At 40.1% G+C, this 19,568-nt stretch overlaps 1 protein-coding gene across 1 annotated transcript in view; it reads right to left on the bottom strand.

Moving 5' to 3' along the window:
• Positions 1-3,603, bottom strand: part of ACADM (acyl-CoA dehydrogenase medium chain) — a 14,123-nt gene extending 10,520 nt beyond the window's left edge. Inside the window, exon 1 of the mRNA XM_072419492.1 lies at positions 3,451-3,603. Within this exon, the coding sequence (XP_072275593.1) occupies positions 3,451-3,474 (24 nt within the window). The 5' untranslated portion in view covers positions 3,475-3,603. The remainder of the gene's footprint in view (positions 1-3,450) is intronic.
• Positions 3,604-19,568: the final 15,965 nt, after the last annotated feature.

Raw genomic sequence — 19,568 nt, 5'->3', positions numbered from 1 at the left:
CCTCCCTAGCAGTAATCCCCAGTGTGGCTCAGGGTTAATTTTCAGTACAAAAAGTGGTAACCCCAAGCCACAACCGGGGTGGAATTGCAAGGGAGTTTTTAGGTCTTACCTGGTCCTCACGTTCCCACCATCTGCTTCCACGGCGTGTGAACATTGGGGATGCAAGGCCAGGGAATGCAGATGCTGGCCGGGCACTGAGAGTGTGTGGCTGGAGGGCGGGACCAGTTGGGAAATTTAAAATAAGTATTTTTAAATGTACCGTTTTGACATTTAAATATACTTATTATTCAGACTGCCAGGGAGGTTAACAGCAGGCTATGTCACCTGCGCAGTGCAAGTTCGGGTGATGTAGGCAGTATCCGGAAGACAAAGAAAGAAGATGGCGGCACCCGGCACTTTTTCCGCACTGGGATACCATGGGTGGATTTTCATTAGCATGAGGCAATGGAATGCTTTTCGGAATTACTGACACCACACCGCACTAGCAAGAATTACCTGAAAACACGCGAATGGCGTTTTAGCTCTGAATGGCCAAAGTGATGGATCAACTTTAAATTTTATCTGGAATCAACTGCCAGATCACTGACTTTTTTTTTTTAAATAGGCTGATGAAATTTAGAACAATTTCCAGTGTTTCTCAGCCTTTTTAACATGGGGGGGGGGGGGGAACCATTGAAATATCTTTCAAGTCCTCAGGGCACCCTTCTATAATTCCTATATCCATTGCTGGCCATTGGGAAGAATCTCACCCTTACAGATAGCCAAAAAGATCATTGGTGTCAGATAAATTGACCTGAGAGGTACAAATCACACCAGGATCCCCCAGCAGCCTCTGGAGGAACCCCGGCACTGTATTGGATCCATAAGACCTCTCCAGTCCCCGCTGCTCATACCAGGTCTGATTATTCTGTAATATACAGGTTACTTTGGCACAGCACAGATGCATATAAAATCCACATGGAGTATGTCTGTTATCTGACTTTGTCCCCAAGTCCAAGAATAATGTATGCAGTGTCCCAGGCAGAGATATGAGTCTGTTACTTGATCCCTACTGGCTGATCTGAAGGCTGCAAAGCTGAACTTTGCTTTACTGACCTTTACTCCAGTAACACATACAGAAGACATTCCTGATGTGTGTACATAGCCTGAGCAGCCATCAGCACCATCTGTATACCCGCTGCCGCTATATAAACAGACAGAGTGCTCGCAGCTGTGCCAGGGGCGCCCGCTCTGGTAATGTTACCATCATTTTCTTGTCTTGTGATGGTATAATTAGAGATATTTGTAAATCTCTGCAGGAAATGTTTAAACAAAGCTTAGGAAAGGCAGCCAATGCTGTCTATGAACTACAAGACCCACCATTCCTTCTAGGCTCAGAAGTGGCATTCCTTGGCACATGCAGAGCACATGGTGTAAGATTAAAGAGAACCTGTCACTTTGTAGTCCGAATGGATAGCAGCTTCTCTTGTGTTAGTGGTTAACATGCAAAATGACCCCCAGGGCCATGGAGGTGACCGGTACTTTATATAATAGGTAAATCCTGGGGACAAGTGGCAGAACTTTAAGTTGTAGCTTTAGGTTTTAGACTACTAAAGAGAACCAGTCATTTATCTAAACATATAGAAGAAAATCTGGCTGCATAGACTCCAAAGAGAACCTGTCGTTTGCACTAATCGAAGGCAGAAAATTACAATGAGTATCATCTAAAGAGAATTAAAGAAAGGAGGTTTTGCTAACTGCAGAGGTATTTGATGAATATTTAGTATGCCAAGCCTGAGATTATTTATAAAATGTATTAAGAAGGACAGAAAAGACAGGTTTTTGTTGGCAATAGGATTTGTGTGAATTTTTGTGTTTATTCATGTGTTTAGATTTAACAATGGTGACAAAGAAAGTTTATTTAAGAAACTTTTCTAGACATGTGATTCCCATAATATCATGAAATACATGTAAACAATACATAAAATAATAATATTAATAATATTATTATTATTATTATTATTAATAAACAGGATTTATATAGCGCCAACATATTACGCAGCGCTGTACATTAAATTGGGAAATATAATGTTGTACTCAGAGTCAAATTGTCTCAATTTTTAGTGACGCGTTTCGCCCCAAAAAGTGGCTTCCTCAGGGGATAGAGAGACTCGAGTAGAAATAAATGTAATTGGAAGAAGAGTCCAAAGATCCAAAGCTATAAAGATGAAGTTGTATATAGTGACAATGTGCAGATGCCAGTGTAATGATGTATGGGCGAAACGGGTCGGGAAAATTGAGACAATTTGACTCTGAGTACAACACTATATTTATTTTATGTATTGTTTACTTTCTATATTCATGTAAATCATATGTAAATAATATGTATTTCATGATAATATGGGAATCACATGTCTAGAAAAGTTCCTTAAAGAAAATTTCTTTGTCACTATTGTTAAATCTAAATACATGAATAAACAAAAGACATAAAGCCTGTCTTTTTCTGTCCTTCTTAATACATTTTATCATCTAAAGAGAAACTGTCATTTGCCCGTACCTATCAGAGAAAATTAAGCTGTATAATATTTATTAAGAACCTGTTGTTAACTCTTAACTGAAGCAAAAAAAAGTGGACTGCACAGGCTCTAAACAGATCCTCTATATATATATATATGCACCAGATTAGGCTGCATGGCCACCAAAGAGAACCTGTCATTTACCAATACTTGCACTAGATTAGGCTGCATGACCACTAAAGAGAACGTGTCATTTACCTATAGCAGAAGAATAAACTGCACATTCTTTAAAGAGAACCTGTCACCCAGGCTATATCCGTGCAAAAGCATTGCATTGAACCCCTTTAAAAGACCCTCTCACCCAAACCATACATCGGTAGAACAGAAGGTTGTAGAAGGATAAAGATGACCTGTTTTAGAAAGTGTTGCAAATCTGCAAGCAGAAACCTCTACATAGCTAATGACAGAATAAAAGTTTTTGCTGGAAGTTTTAAAAAGTTTTCCCAGTAGATCCCCAGCCCTCCCTTAGGTGCCCCACATCATTTAAAACTACCACAAATATGGGGTAAGTGATGAAGAATTACTGCATTGCATTTGTCAGTATTAGGAAGTATGGAGATGCATTGCAAGGAATCAGTGGCATTCATTAACATGCAGACATGCAATACAAAACAACATTGCAATGCACAATAGCAATCATTCCCTTCATTATAAAGTTAAGGCTTAAAGAGGACCTGTCACCTAGGAATAATAAAATCACCTCCCCAATGTAAGCAGAAACTTGTTACCCCCCCCCCATTGCATGAAGCAGATAGATGAGAATTGTTTACACAACATTGACAGGAAGCTTCCTCTGTGTCACAGCTGATTTTTAAAGTTGCTATTTCCTGTCCTGTGCAGCAACGGGGGGCCCTCCCCAGGCTAGTTCCCGGTCACTTTACATCCCCCGGCTTACCCTGGTCACCCTGAGAGCAGACATGACCGCAGACTTCTCCACTGAGCACAAAAGGACGTTTGGGGACGTCAGAGCCACGTGACCTGTCTTAACTGAGTGTCACGTGACGTCACGGTATGCATTCCTCAGCTGTTCTCTGTCGCCTAGGAACTCGTCATCCTAGCCTATATTTTCTTTGTCAGCGACCATGTTTATTTCTGGCAGTGCCCGTACAGTATGCTGCCACCTAGAGGGCATGAGAAGCACTGCCTGTGCACCGAAAGTACAAATGTGATGCGCTGCTCTATTGTAAGTGGAATACAGGGAGTCCCCGGGTTACTTACGAGATAAAGGGAGTGTCAGGTTTGTTCTTAAGTCGAATTTGTATGTAAGTCGAAACAGGTACATTATTTTAATAAATGCATTAAGGAGAGATGTTTGTCGCAGCATATTATTAAGCAGTGTGGTTTCAGTTAATGTATAAAATTCTGGCTGTGAGTTAATCACCAACGAAGCAAACAAAAAATAAACTTTATGGAGCCTAGACATGCATTAACTTCTTGAGCAAGCTGTGCTTTGATATGCAAAAAGAAACAACTGCAGAGTTTGTCTTGGTTAATAATAGTTACAAGAGGCTGCAGAAAGAGCTCATAACCCACATCCTCAACTGTGTTTAGCAAAAGATTTCTTCTAAAAGTTATGCAAACTGCCCCCCTCCACTCATCCAGCCTGGGTCCTGCGCAGAGCAAGCAGGGAAGCCCTGTTTGTTCGTATGTAAGAGTCGCCCGTATGTCAGATGTCCTTAACTCGGGGACTACCTGTACTTTTTTTTTTATATAATTGATGTAGTGAGAAAAAGTAGTAACAGAAACTCTCAGATGTTATCTGTATCCCATTGGAAGAGATTTTGCTTCACTTCCTGTTGTTTAGCAATCAGTAGAATTTGTAGACAGCAATAGAAAGCTAATGAAGGTTCCAGATGTCCTCCAACCTATAAATACAATGATTTTTGTTCCTTTAGTTCCTGTTCTGTTGACAACCCTTTATGTAAAATTGAGGAGAAAACTGGAACCAATAATCATAAATAAAAAAAAGTAAGAGTGGGGTCTCTAAAATTGCCCACTCTATCCAAAGCAATAAAAACATATGGCTACAAATACACTTTCATTTTCACGAGTGCCCCTAAAACCCTGAACACTGAGCTGCTGTGATATGCAGATTATAATATTAATAATAGATCTCAGTACAGCACAATTTAGAACCCCCCCCCCCCAATCTTCGCTCCCTATTGGTTCTTTTAACTTGATGGGCAGACTCTGTTTCCAATATAAAAATATAAGGATGAAGGGCGTGGCTTAAAGAGACCAGGCATAATAATTTTAAGATGCCCTGCCTGTTGAACAATTCATGATGCCATTTTTTTTTTATGTAGGATTTAGAAATTACAGTCAAAGTCACCTCCAGCCAATTATTTATTTTTTTAAAAATTTAAATTATTTTTTAATGAAAAATGTGGATGTAATGAGAAAAGTTTAGCATCCACATCAACATAACCTCATCACATGCATGGCTCCAAGACTTTTCTAGAGCTGCCCCAACTCTCTGGAATGGTCTTCCTCGTCCTATTAGGCTTGCTCCTACTTTCCAAACATTTAAAAGAGCATTCAAAACCCATTTTTTTAAACTTGCCTACCCATCTTCTTCTGTCTCCTAAACCCTCACTACTTCCCACCACTACATATCTCCCCTCCTATTGTGTGATACTTCCCCCATCTCCTAGATTGTAAGCTCTTCAGGGCAGGGTCCTCTCCTCCTCCTGTGTCACTGTCTGTATCTGTCTGTCATTTGCAACCCCTATTTAATGGACAGTGCATCGTATCATGATGGTACTATATAAATCCTGTTTATTAAAATAATATTAATAATAATAATTATTATTATTAATAATATAATTAATAAAAATAATAATAATAAATTCTTGCTGACTAGTTGATTTTCCCCTCACTTCCTGTAAATTTGATTGGTGCCAGCCAGAAAAAGAATCGAGAGAGGATTTTACAACACCCTTTGTATTTGTAGGTATCAAGGACAACAGGAAATAGGAGAAAGTGACCACTTCCTGTCAATTTGATGGGTCTCATATAAAGCAGAAAGTGAGGACACTTCACCTCTTATGTCAACAGTGTCCAATGGACAGAAATACCCCCAAGGGGTACACAGGTAGCATGGAAAGGAGAAGAATTTATTTTAATGTTGTTAGGTTCAGGTGTCCTTAGGCCTGTGATCCTCAGGGGTGGTATCACAATGCAAGGGGGCGGAGATAAGACCAGTCAGCTATGGATCATCAGTCTGCATTACCAGAAAAGGTACCGCAAACAGGTCACATGACCGAACTGAGGATACAAAAATGGAGCTGGTTTAAAAAGGTGGAATCAGGGCTGGTGCCAGGCCTAGGAGGAAAATATTTTAGCGCAGAGACAACACATATATAACACTAAATATAAACCACAGATTGTTTCTATCTCCTTACAGACTTTACTACAGAGAAAGTTGAGCAGCCGAGTCCGGGGAAATAAGACCAATTACTTTGTTTATTTCGGATGGAAACAAACACATGTTCTCTGGTGATCTATATGTATACAACGTCCTCCAAATAAAATATAAAAAAAATAACCGTCCCCACAATAGAAAGCACCGGGGAAACAACCGCAGAAGTAAACAATGAGCAGTTGGTGGATTTGGTAGTTGCCATAGTAACCAAAGTTGCTTTAACTATATAAAGCAGAAATCATCATACGAGTGGGACGATTCTTACTAGTTTGGTATTATATAGATTTATAAACATATACATGACATATAAAAATTTATAATACACATATACTGTCCATAAATATATATATAATACATATACATACAATATATAAATAAAGCATACAAACTCCATGCACCGACATATCTCCATACAACACAATAAATAAAACTCAGCTTACAGACAAAGTATGACTTTGTATTTTGTAAACGTTTCCCGCTACCTGTATGACAAAAGAGAACAATGACAACGTTATAATGTGCAAGGGAAAAAATGATGTTTTCCTAAATGGTTGTTTTTCCATCAGCAGGGAAAGGTAGCAGCTATCCATGCAGAAATTTCTCATTTAGCTTGTAGCCAGGCCAGGGACATCCGTCTGCAGAAGTTCAGAGTCTGATGATGGCGCCGGCCTTACTGACATCAGTCTCTGTATTCTACAGACAGCCGGGTATTACTTTCCAGTAATAGGGATGGAGATGATGTGTGTATTGTGCGGTGCTGGATCATAGCATACATTGCATGCAAAGAACGATGTGCGCTATTGTTATTATTATTATACAGTATTTATATAGCACCAACATACCATTCAGCGCTGTACATTAAAAAATGACAGACAGATACAGACAGTGACACAGGAGGAGGAGAGGACCCTGTCCCGAAGAGCTTACAATCTAGTAGGTGGGGGAAGTAGCACAAAATAGGAGGGGGCATATGTAGTGGTGGGAAGTAGTGAGGGTTTAGGAGACAAAAGAAGATGGGTAGGTGAGTTTAAAAAATGGGTTTTGAGTGCTCTTTTAAATAAGGAGAAAGTAGGAGCAAGCCGAATAGGATGAGGAAGACCATTCCAGAGAGTTGGGGCAGCTCTAGAAAAGTCTTGGTGTCGTGCGTGTGATGAGGTTATGAGTGAGGAAGTCATTAGTAGGTCATTGGAGGAGAGAAGAGAGCGGCTAGGGGAGTATTTTTTTATCAGGTCAGAAATGTAAGTGGGACAAGAACTGTGGTGGGATTTGAAGGCAAAGCACAGGAGCTTGAATTGGATTCCAAGGTGAAATGGAAGCCAATGAAGAGAACTACAAAGAGATGCAGCGGAGAGGAGCGGAGGGAAGGATGTGTATGGGGTAGGTGAGTAGGTAGGTGGGAAGGATGGATGAGTCTGGCTGCAGCATTCATAATAGATTTGTAGAGGAGAGAGTCGGGTAAGTGGAATACCAGAGAGGAGGAGGTTATAGTAGTCCAGGCGAGAGATGATAAGAACGTGTACCAGGAGAATGGTGGTCTCTGGGGACAGGTAGGGGCAGATCTTGGAGATGCTGCGCAGGTGAAATTGACGGTTTTCTGATCAGATCAATATGCGGCTGTGACAAAGTTATAGCAAGAGGACATATCTATCAAGATCAGATGACAGATCGACACTTCTTTGGTCTCTAAGTTTTGATTGCCGTATCATAATTTCCAATGTAAAGCCCTATTCATGTGAATGGAGTAACTGATCAGCACTCTTTCTAACCATAGACTTATGTGCAAGGGAAGAATTTGAACTGTTCACTTACGAAGGTGAATTATCACTTTGCAAGGAATCATTCATTAAATGCTGTGAAAATTGACTTTGCACAGAATACTCAATCAGGATTTTTGCTTGCAGGTGATTGGTCGGTTGAAGTCAGCAGAGTTTTTCTGCTGTAGGTCCCTATGTAATGTACATCACTGAGTAATATGTTGGTGCTAAATAAATACTGTTTATTGATATTATTAGTGGGTCATCCCTAGCTGAGTGATCATTCCCCCTGTGGTCGCAAGTTTTGATTCTTTGTTGCATCTTAGAGCTGGAAATACCTTACTGCCTCTTTTAGCCACTTCCTGTGCCAATGGCTGCTTGGCATGTCGTCGGATGGGATATCTGATGGTGACAACATTGGCCATGCTTTCATAGCATACTGTATGTTGAAAAGACCATTTACGTTATTTTCTGACACATGGTGAGCCACTGCAGTCTGTCATGAGCTCAACTGTGATCCCAACAGCTCCAATTCAAGTGAACGGGAGCACTTGGGACCCTTTTTTTGCATGCAGCTGCAGCAGATCTCAGTATGTCTGGTCGCCCCCAGTGTTACACAGCAGTAGTTTGTTGTCAGCCATGCAATCATAAGCCATGTGACAGGGCGACAACAAAAGAGCACAATAGGTAAACAGGGACTGGGCATTGTCACCCTATAACAGTACCCAGACAATGACCTTAATAGCAGGGTCACCAGGTAGTATAATAATACAAGCTGATAATGTTCAATCTAATTTAGAATTGTAGAGATGTGGTTCACATTTAAAATTTGCTGATCTCCGGATTTCAAGTCCAGTCAACCTACAAATTCTTCATTGTGTGCAAGTGCAGGGTACTGTGATCCCACCAACTTTAGAGTGTGCTTGGTGACCACATTGATCACCACGTTGACATTCACAGAAAGTTCCCTGTCTTCCAGGTTAAATAATGCTAGCATGTATTTGACTTGGAAGACTGAGGACATCTAGTGGTGGATAGGAATTACTACAAGTGGCTGCTCTGGAGAGAAGGTGAGTATTTCAGCCAGATCTTTTTAAACCCTTCATGGGGGCTGCTTCTTTATTTTTCCTTGACATCAGGTCTTTCAGCCACATCTCCTCCTTTGCTAGCTGCTTGCATGTGATTGATGGATGTAACAAACCTCATCCAAATTATGAACTATCCCTTACAGATAATGATTTTCTGAAGGCATCCAAAGTCTGTCTAACAGGCGGTGTCAAGGCGAAATGAACTGTGGGCCTGTCTACGTACTTAGTATTCTGCGTCTGCCTGAAACAGCAATTTCAAACAGCAGAGCAGAAAATTGCTGCTCCCCAGAGGACGGTGCATCAGTTCAGGGAAGGGAGAGGCTACAGACAGTTTTTACTTTGTGAACTTCTGACACAGATAATGTTCGAGCACATTATGGACTTATTTGTGAATTTTTTATCTCTTTGGCAAGCATTCAATATTTAATACACAGCCATTAAAAAATGTTGTCCTGGGGATATTCCTGATTTTGCAACAAACAGCCACACTTGAAAAATTATTGGTATTCTGCTAAGTGTCCATTGCAGCTGTAAAGTTGGCTGTGTGGGATTCAATGGATGCCAAATACATTTTATTTATATGATTGTGCAGTAAAACTACTAGATTGTAAGCTCTTCGGGGCAGTGTCTTCTCCTCCAGTGTCACTGTCTGTATTTGTCATTTGCACCCCCTATTTAATGTTCAGCGCTGCGTAATATGTTGGTGCTATATAAATCCTGTTTATTATTATTATTATTATTATTAATAATAATAATATTAATAATAATTAATAATAATATTAAAATAAAAGTGCCCAGCTATGCAAATTCCAGACATTGCTCAGACTATCTGGTGTGGCCACTGCATTACATCTCTTTTACCACTAGATGTCCTCAGTTTTCCAGATTAAAAATGCAAAAAGTCTAATAACTTGCTGCCACTGAGCCAAGGCTGTTAAGGATCCGCCTCCAAGTCAGTGAATGAACAGAGAACAGAGAAGTAGCACAATGATGAACTTATCTCTGTTGCTCACTTGTCAACATATACTAACTTACCCAATCCTTGTATTGCTTCTCTTCCTCCGAGCCTATGTTTTGCTGTAGAGGGCAAGAAATGGCTGATACCAGGTCATAATTGGGTGCTTAGACTGCTTGCATTTATTAATGTATTATTAAATACAAGACTGTATTAATTTGTGTATTTTATATATATATACCTAGAGTTAAAATCAAAACAGAGTTTTGTGCGTTCTTAAGCAGCTGCAGTCTGGACAGAAATGCTTGTCCCCTCCCAGCATGCTGCAGAGAAGGTATCTTGCCCTCTATAGGAAAGCAGCAGTCTCTCTGCAAAGCTCTGGCAGGCCTCCTGTTGAGCTAGAGCTCTCCAATCAGCGGGGTTCATGTGCTTTGCTGATTGCAGAGCAATTTATCTGACTCTGGGCAGTTTGCAGTAGATTTTCGTGTGTGATCACACCCACACAGTTCACAACTAGTAAGATTGGAAGAATTTGGTGATAATGAGGAATTAGAATGAGGAATGGGATAGCTATTGATTGAAGCTAAGTATTGCAGCAAAAGCTTCTTTAAAAAATCATAGGTTTTTGTTTGTTTTCAGAGTTCTGCTTTAAGACTTTCCACCTGCAAAAAAACTTTTTAATGTCTGTTCTATAGGGATTTTTTTAATCGATTCCCATTTTTATATCCAAAGGGATTGTATCTGTGTGTCTTCATTATGAATTTGCACAGTTTAATGTCTCGTAATCATCTCACAGTTCAGTTATATGCGCCAAAGCGAGATGATTCCTCACTAAGCGCCACCAGCGACTGTGTTTCGTAGCCGGGAGGATCATAACGATTAGAACGTAATGTAAGGCCGTATAATTGGTGCAATTTTCAGAGTGATGACTAAATATTTTCATGGCAGATAATATGGTGCGTTTCAGGTCTGGGAGATCTCGGCGTATTCATATTGGAGACATTGTGTTCCAGGACCTGAGGAGAGCAGACTGATAGAGAGCAAACAGATGGTAATTCCACATATTTTAATTGAAATCATATTTCACATCAGATAAAAAAAAAAGAGCTGAAGGCTCCCCCTAGCTGCAAGGAAAGGCACAACAGCCTGGGTATCAGTATACAGGGGATGCTACAGGCTGTGACTCAATCATTGCAATAGGTTTTCAAGGAAACCAGGCAATGTTCCTGTGTGTGATTGATGGGGTTGTTGTGCTGCTCACTACCTGGAATTATAAGGTACATTATGTGCCTTTTTTTCCTAGGGCTATTTGTATACACGCCGCTTTAGGACGAAAGGGTCTAGATGAGGCTGTATTATGTATTCTGAAATTATTTCAAGACTGGAATCCAGGGAAAGAGCTACCGCTCTTGTTATCCAGGCAGTACCGGCAGGTCATTGACCTCTCAATTCTGCAATGCAGTTTAGAAATGTAAAACGGTCACCAACCTTCTATTATATGAAAATTCCCCACCTCTTAGATTGTAAGCTCATCGGGGCAGGGTCCTCTCCTCCTCCTGTGTCACTGTCTGTATCTGTCTGTCATTTGCAACCCCTAATTAATGTACAGCGCTATGTAATATGTTGGTGGTATATACATCCTGTTTATTATTAATAATAATAATAATAATAATCTGCCTCCTGTATTCTGATTGGACAGTAAAGTAGCAGCAGATGAGGTTATATTGGCTGCATGCTAAAATGCAGTGCTGACCCTCCTTCTTTTGGTGCAGTGCTGTCCTAGGAACACTCCATGCATGCCACACAACAAACATGGGCCTGATTTATTAAAGCTCTTCAAGGCTGGAGAGGATACACTTTCATCAATGAACCTGGGTGATCCAACAAACCTGGAATGGATTTCCTAAAAGTCATATGTTATTTGTTAGCAAATGTTTTCAATTCTGGTCCAGATCCATTTCAGGTTTGCTGGATCACCCAGCTTCACTGATGGACGTGCATCTTCTGCAGCCTTGGAGAAATTTAATAAACCAGGCCCAATGAATGAGGTGCAAACAAGGTGGTGTGGAGATAAGGGTAGGCATTGTTTGCCACCAACTGCTGGATAATAATATTATAACCCAATAACACAGGTTAACTCTCCAGCCTTTGCAGCGCTAGGTCCCAGGTTTGAATCCTGGCCAGGACACTAGCTGCATGGAGTTTGCTCTGGGACCCGTACTCCGGTTTCCTCTCACATTCCAAAAATGCAGTTAGGTTAATTGACTTCCCCCAAAATTGACCTTAGACTGTGTTAAAGACATATGACTATGGTAGGGCAGATGGCAGGGAGCTAATATTAAGACAGATCATAAGCTACATTAGATGCTTCCCGCCCAAGACAAACACTCCCAAAAATCTGACGTGTACAGTGGCCCCCCAGCATTGTTCATCAATCCATCATGGTGAATTGATGGATGATCGATTGTGAACGACTGATGTGCACATCTATAAAGGGGAGCACAGCAGGGTGCCCCTTGCCTGCCCTCTCCCATCTCCACAGAACAGTGCTCATTCCTTCATCTACTACAGGTGCAATCATGAAACATCATTTCCAGTGACGATCATCTGACATCCATAGAGGACTTTAATCTGAGGGTTTTATAAATTTAAAGTAAATCCGGATTCACGTTTTTGTGTTTCAGTAATACAGCAGCCACTGTAACAAGCGGTATATGTGCAATGCATTTCATTCTAAATGGCACTCTACAGTATGTAAATGTTTTTCCCAAAAGTTTTAACATGGAGGAACCCTTGAAATAACTTTCCTTTTTTTCAGGGAACCCTTTTATAATTCCTATATCCACAGCTCACAGTACATTAGTGTGGTGGTCAGTGGGGAGATCATCACCCTTACAGATAGCCAAAAAGATCATTGGTGTCACCTAAACTGACCTGAGAGTCAAACTGCTGATTGCTCAAAGAACCCCCAGCAACCTCGGCCTCAAGCCAGTGAAAAAAAGGAGGAGGGCAAAGGGGCAAATAGAATGTATTTACAATTATGCTTACTGTTATTTTATTTTTAAATGTAAATGAAATAAATGGTAATTGTCAGAATAGGAATTGGCTGCATCAGAAAGGAGCATATAGATGGAGGAGAGGCAACATAAATTTGGGATTCAGAAAGGGAATGAAAAGGAGTAAATTGTTTCTGCTTACAGAATTGTTTTGGTGTTTATAAAAGAATAGCAAATAAATTAACACTGTATATAGGAATTAAAGAGAGATAATTATAAAATCTTTTACTGGTTCCTATGGCTCTGCACCACCCTAGCATTCCAATTGCTTTCACTCCAACTGGCCCATCATTGGAGACTGGGCACTGGGTGGGCAGAGTGGTCAGAAATGATTGTGTTCACTTTGGATAAGGTCCAGTTTATTTCTGCATTGGTCTGCAAATGTTTTGATACAACTGGGCTGATTTAATAAATGATAGATTATCCATTTATTAAATGACTTTTAGAAACCTTTATTCTTTCTATATTCAAAAAATATTGCAACACAGCCACACAAAATAACAAAAACAAATCAGCAATGGCTTCTTCACAGTCTAACATATTGCAACATCCATATGTAGAAATATAGAACAGATGGTGAAACCTCTGTATATGGAAATCGGATGTATTTACAAAACTTTGTTTAAGGATGTACTGCCGTTTGCATGGTTTTGGGTCTCACCTATAGTATTAAAAGTTGTCAGTGCAACCCATACAACCCATTTCTCTTAGATTGTAAGCCCATCTGGACAGGGTCTTCCTCTCCTCGTGTGTCATATGTATATATCTTGTATGTTATTTGCAACCCCTATTTAATGTATAGGGCTGTGTAATATTTTGGTGCTATATAAAAACTGTTTATTATTAATAATAATAATAATAATATTAATAATAATATAATAATATTAATAAAAAATAAGTGCTTGTTTTATCATACTTTGCAAGTTCTGATGGCTGAATATACTTTTAAAGTTTACTTATAGATTGTACTTTAATGTGCTTTAAAGGTATTAAGTAGACATGGGCACAGGTACATATACAATAAATCTTTTATCAATGAGCACAGCATGATGAGAATGACATCATCTATGAAACCAATGTACCAATTGTACTGACCCATTGCTCCTTATTATTATTATTATTATCAATATTAATATTAATATTCAACAGTATTTATAATGCACCAACATTTTACACAGTGCAGTACATACATGGTTTTTACTATGTTCAGGCTGGCCATGAGGTTAGATGCAGTTACTTCTTCCTCATGCCAGTGAACCACTGCTTTAAGTAGCTTACCATAGAGAATGAACGGGGGTGGCATTAAACGTTACAGTACCATGCACTGTGGCCTGCTGTCAAATCTGTAGTCACAGGTTATTTAAGAACCAGCACTGAAGTGCAGGTGACTGAGTGGGTAGCAAGGTGCTAGCCCCGGGATCAGTGCAGGATCACTTGATGTCAAGGTAGGTCTGAACCTACCCTAGGTGACTGATGCAGGTGCAATTTGTTTTGCATTCTAATAAAACTTTCAGACACTTGATAACCCAAACCTATTGAAACAAAGCAGCCATTAATTTGCATTAGAAATCAATGTATCTATGGCCAGCATCTGTGCAACATTGTGTATTACAGTGAGTGTAGCACAAAGTAGAAATCACCACTAAATCCACCTCCAACCTTGTCTGGGCGTCTGGCCGAACCTATTGAGAATTAGGCAGTGCTGGATTAACTGTCCCATCCATTCTTTTCAGTTCAGCTGAGTTTAATTGGATCATGCATACAGAAATTGGGGTTGATTTACTTAAATAATGCAGTTTACATACGAGTAATTTATAAAGTTCATACCACAGCAGAAGATCCACATTATTATTCTAACATTATATTTGATTTTGCAGAAATTTTTCACAAACCTGTTTTTGAAGCAAGGGGGTTGATCTACTAAAAGAACACTGGCTTATGATGTGATAAATTATTCATATGATAGTGACAGAGAGCATGGAAACAGGTAATGTGCTTAATATTGTGTATGATCTACCAAATTTTGGAAACTACCAAAAAAAGTCAAGCAGAGAGCAAAAGAATAATAACTCCTTGTAGCTGCTCTGTCTCCATTACTGATATATTGTGCATTACATTGCATTGTCTCTATGTGCAGGTAGCTTTTTTGTCCCCTATCTGAGTCCCCAGCAAAGAGAACCGTGAGCTGCACAATAGTGACATCACCAAAAACTCTCCAAATCTCCTGAGACTTGTAGTCAGAAGTAGCAATGCCTTGGATCTTACACTGCAGATATTTATATATATATATATATATATATATATATATATATATATATATATATATATATATATATATATATATATATATCTTTGGGGCTATAGACATAGGGGTGCCCCATTTCAGGTGAATGGGAGAATAGCTGAGCCTGCAGTAGAAATCCAGTCAACCACAAGTCTGAAAAGGCTCCTAAAATGACTGTTTCAAACAATAAATGCATAGGCAAAAACGTTAGTGCAACAGAACACTGAATATGCATATCTCTGGCTGAACTCTACTGTCTTCATGTTGTATAGCCTTTGTTAAAGTCTTCAACATTTGCCATTTCCAGGCATGTTGAATGTTTGCAGCTCTGGACACATGCTGTGGTTTATTCTGCCAGCCATTATAAGACAAATTAAGATGTAGGGGCTCATGGGAGGAACCAATGAGTCTAGCAGATGATGCGGGATTTGGATATTCCTGGAAAAAATTGAGAAGACTTTGTGCTGCTATCACCTGCTGAAGAGGTAAGAATTCAAAGTTCTCAATTGCAGGAGCTGTTTAAGACCCCCATGGAGCCCCTTTCATGGAGTCTAGGACCCTAGGGAAACCTCCAGTTTTTCTATCATAACCTAACCGTGGGAGGAATAGCCCACCAGCTATTGTTCTATTGAGAGGAATAATGCTGCATTGTCCATGTCAGTGAATGGAATGGTGCCCCATTGTTGGTGCCAATGAAAAAAATGATGCCACATCATTTGTATCAGTAAAAGAAATGTGTCATTAAACTGAATGATATCCCTTCATTGTTGTCAATAAAAATATAGTGTATCATCACTAGGAGCAGGGAAAAGACTGATACCCCATAACTGGTGTCAGTAAAAATAATGATGCCCCATCATTGGTGTCAGTGAGTTACATGGTGTCCCATTATTGGTGCCAATGAAAGGTTTGGTGAAACATCATTGGTGTCAGTAAAAGAAATGATGCCCCATCATTGGTATTGGTGAAAATAATGATGCCCCATCATTGGTATCAGTAAAAGGAATGGTGATCCATCATTGGTGTCAGTCAATGGAATGGTATCCCTTCATTGTTGTCAATTCAAGATACAGCGTACCAACATTGGGGCAGATAAAATACTGATACCCCATCATTGGTGTCAGTGAAAAGAATGATACCCCATGCTTGGTCCCTCTTTGTTTATGTCAGTGAAATGGTGCCTATCTTGTCAGTCCAAAGAATTGTGTCCCATTGCTGGTGTCAGTGGAAGGAATTGCTCCCCATAATTGGGGTCAGTGGGGGGCACGGTGCTCTAAGAGCCAGGAAAAGGCATGTAAAGGGCCACATCTAGCCTGCAGTCCAACAGTTTGGGGGGCTTCACTATACTGGCAAAATGAAGGGATTTCAAAGCACTGCTTCCATTTTGGTTCTCATTCTAATCTCTATGGTGGGCCTGACGTCTCCCCAACTCATCACTTTATCCACCCACCCCATTAAACAGTCCAGTGTCTCTATCAATCCCTCGGTACCGATATTGTACAATTCAATACAAACTAAAGAACCGGGGAAATCTTCCAATAAACTGTCATTATCAAGCAACAAACACAATTCATAAAATCTCTTTTATCTTCCAGCATCCATTGATGTCACAATATTCAATAAACACTGATTTACTCCAGCAGTGCAGCGGTTAATGATTTTCTATCATTCTCCAACTATGTAACAAATAATTGTTTTCTGTTCATTAAAATAAAAAACAAAGCAGAGAGTGCAATCACCAATTTGTCATTTATAATCCAGAATTAGCTGACTCAAATATTAGCTGCGTAAATTTGCAGGGAAGCTGGCGGATGTTTCAGAGTAAACATAAGGTAGGTGGCCATTCTCCCACTGGCATGGAAAGCTTCCTGATAAAGAATGTTGGAAGTATTATTGTGCTCATATTATATGTGTAATCATGCGGAGATCATTATTAAAATATATGACGGTCTGCTTTTTTTTTTTTATTGGACTGATGAGTAACAAAGGCGCAAAGGGAAGGGCTTGGTGCTAATTTGCCAGCAGCTTCCAATTATTATTAATATACAGTATTTATATAGCACCAACCTATTATGCAGCGCTGTACAATAAATATTGGTTGCAAATGACAGACAGATACAGACAGTGACACAGGAGGAGGAGAGGACCCTGCCCCGAAGAGCTTACAATCTAAGAGGTGGGGGAAGTGGTTAGCCTATTTAGGATGTGACAGGTTCACTTTATAGAAACACACACAAGGTACACTATTTTATCCAGCACCAACCTTCCACAAAACAATAATGATTATGGCCTCCCTGTGGTGGAGGTGTTCTGCGGGAGAGGTGAGAGCGGAGGACAGTTTTTGCAATGACTCAGCAGCTCAGATCACACTGCTGCAATAAATACACACAGTGTCACAATGCTGTACACCCCGCACAAATATAATGTATTATTGTCTGTGTGTACACCACACAATAGTGTACCTGTGCTATATGCACTATACTGTGTTCTCTATACACACACAGCCTTATCCAAAATATCTTATTATCTAAGGTGCAACTCCTGGAGAGACCAACATAAGTGATGCTGTGTGTGTGTTATAGCAAGTGTGATCGCATGTGTTACAACACACACACACATATATATATTGCACACATCACTCACATATGTATTGCATATACACATACTATTACACTGCTTGCTATAACACACAGTATCATTGAACCACAAACCGCTCTCTACACACACACACACACACACACACTAAATGACTGAGCTACACACACATTGTGCTGCTTTTGGCATACGCACATTATAACTAATCTACACACACATCACAATGTTACAAACACACTCAGTCCAGTATCACACACACACTGGGTCTGATTTATTAAAGCTCTTCAAGGCTGGAGAGGATACACTTTATTCAGTGATCTGGGTGATCCCACAAACCTGGAATGGATCTGGTCCAGGATTCAAAACATTTGCTAACAAATAAGAAATCCATTCCAGGTTTGCTGGATCACCCAGCTTCCCTGATGAAAGTGTATCCTCTCCAGCCTTGGGGATCTTTAATAAATCAGGCACACTGTCCCTGTGCTATCACACCCAGGTTCTCCCATGATAGTAGATCTTCTCTAGTCTTGGTCTCTTGAGCTTTTTTAATAAATCAGGCCCATTGTGGTATTGTGCTATGCAAACACAAAAACTGTGCTACACACACTGCACGCGTACATTTTGTCATTGTGCTCAACAAACACTTTTAGTGTGGTGTACACACAAACACATACAATGTTACTATGCTACAGACACACTGCTGTTGCCATTGCACACACAGACTAAAGTCACTGTGTTATACACACACATGGTTTCTGAGCTATGTACACATATACACACAATGTCACTATGCTGCACACTAATCACAATGTTGCACAATGTCTGCATGCACAAACACACTCACTGTCACTATACTATACACATGCCACTTTTACACACTGTGTCCTTTTTTCTGCACACATAAACACACACCCTGTCACTATGCTACATATGTCACACACATACACCACACACAAGGTATTTATACTTTATACACTCAAACACACACACACTGTCACTGTACTATACACACACACCACACAAAGGTCTTTATGCTTTACATCCACAAACTGTCACTATGCTACACACATCACACGTACACCACACACAAGCTGTCACTATGCTACACACACATCACACATTGTCACTGTGGTGCACACATACACACTCAAACACCATACACAGAGTTGTAACGCTATACACAAACAAACACACACACTGTCACTATGCTACACACACATCATACTAATACACAGTGTCACTGTGCTCCCTTACACACTGTAACTATGCTACACATGTCACACACATACACCACACACAAAGTATTTATGTTTTACACACCCTGTCACTATGCTACACACACATCACACTTACACACACCACACACAGTTGTAATGCTATACACACACAAACACACACACAGTGTCACTTTGCTGCACACACATCACAATGGTGCCATTTCTTTACACTCAAACACACACACACGTGTGTGTTTGCTACATGCTACACACGTCACACTTACACACACACCACACAAAGGTCTTTATGCTTTAAATACACAAACTGTCACTATGCTACAAACACATCACACTTACACACAGTGTCACTTTGGTGCACACATATACAATCCCTATACACACACAAACACATACACATACACACACTGTGTCACTTTGCTGCACACCCACCACAATGCTGCCATTTCTTTACGCACACTGTCACTATGATACACACACAGGTCACACTTACACACAGTGTCACTATGTTGCACGCACCACATACAGAGTTGTAATGAAACACACATACAGTGTCACCTTGCTGCACACACATGACAATGCTGCCATTTCACACACACACAATGTCACTATGCTACACACA

This window comes from Pyxicephalus adspersus, chromosome 8, assembly GCF_032062135.1.
Source record: "Pyxicephalus adspersus chromosome 8, UCB_Pads_2.0, whole genome shotgun sequence".
Lineage (NCBI taxonomy): Eukaryota > Metazoa > Chordata > Amphibia > Anura > Pyxicephalidae > Pyxicephalus > Pyxicephalus adspersus.
Note: the sequence above shows the minus strand (reverse complement) of the source record. Positions and strands in the feature narration are given on the sequence as shown.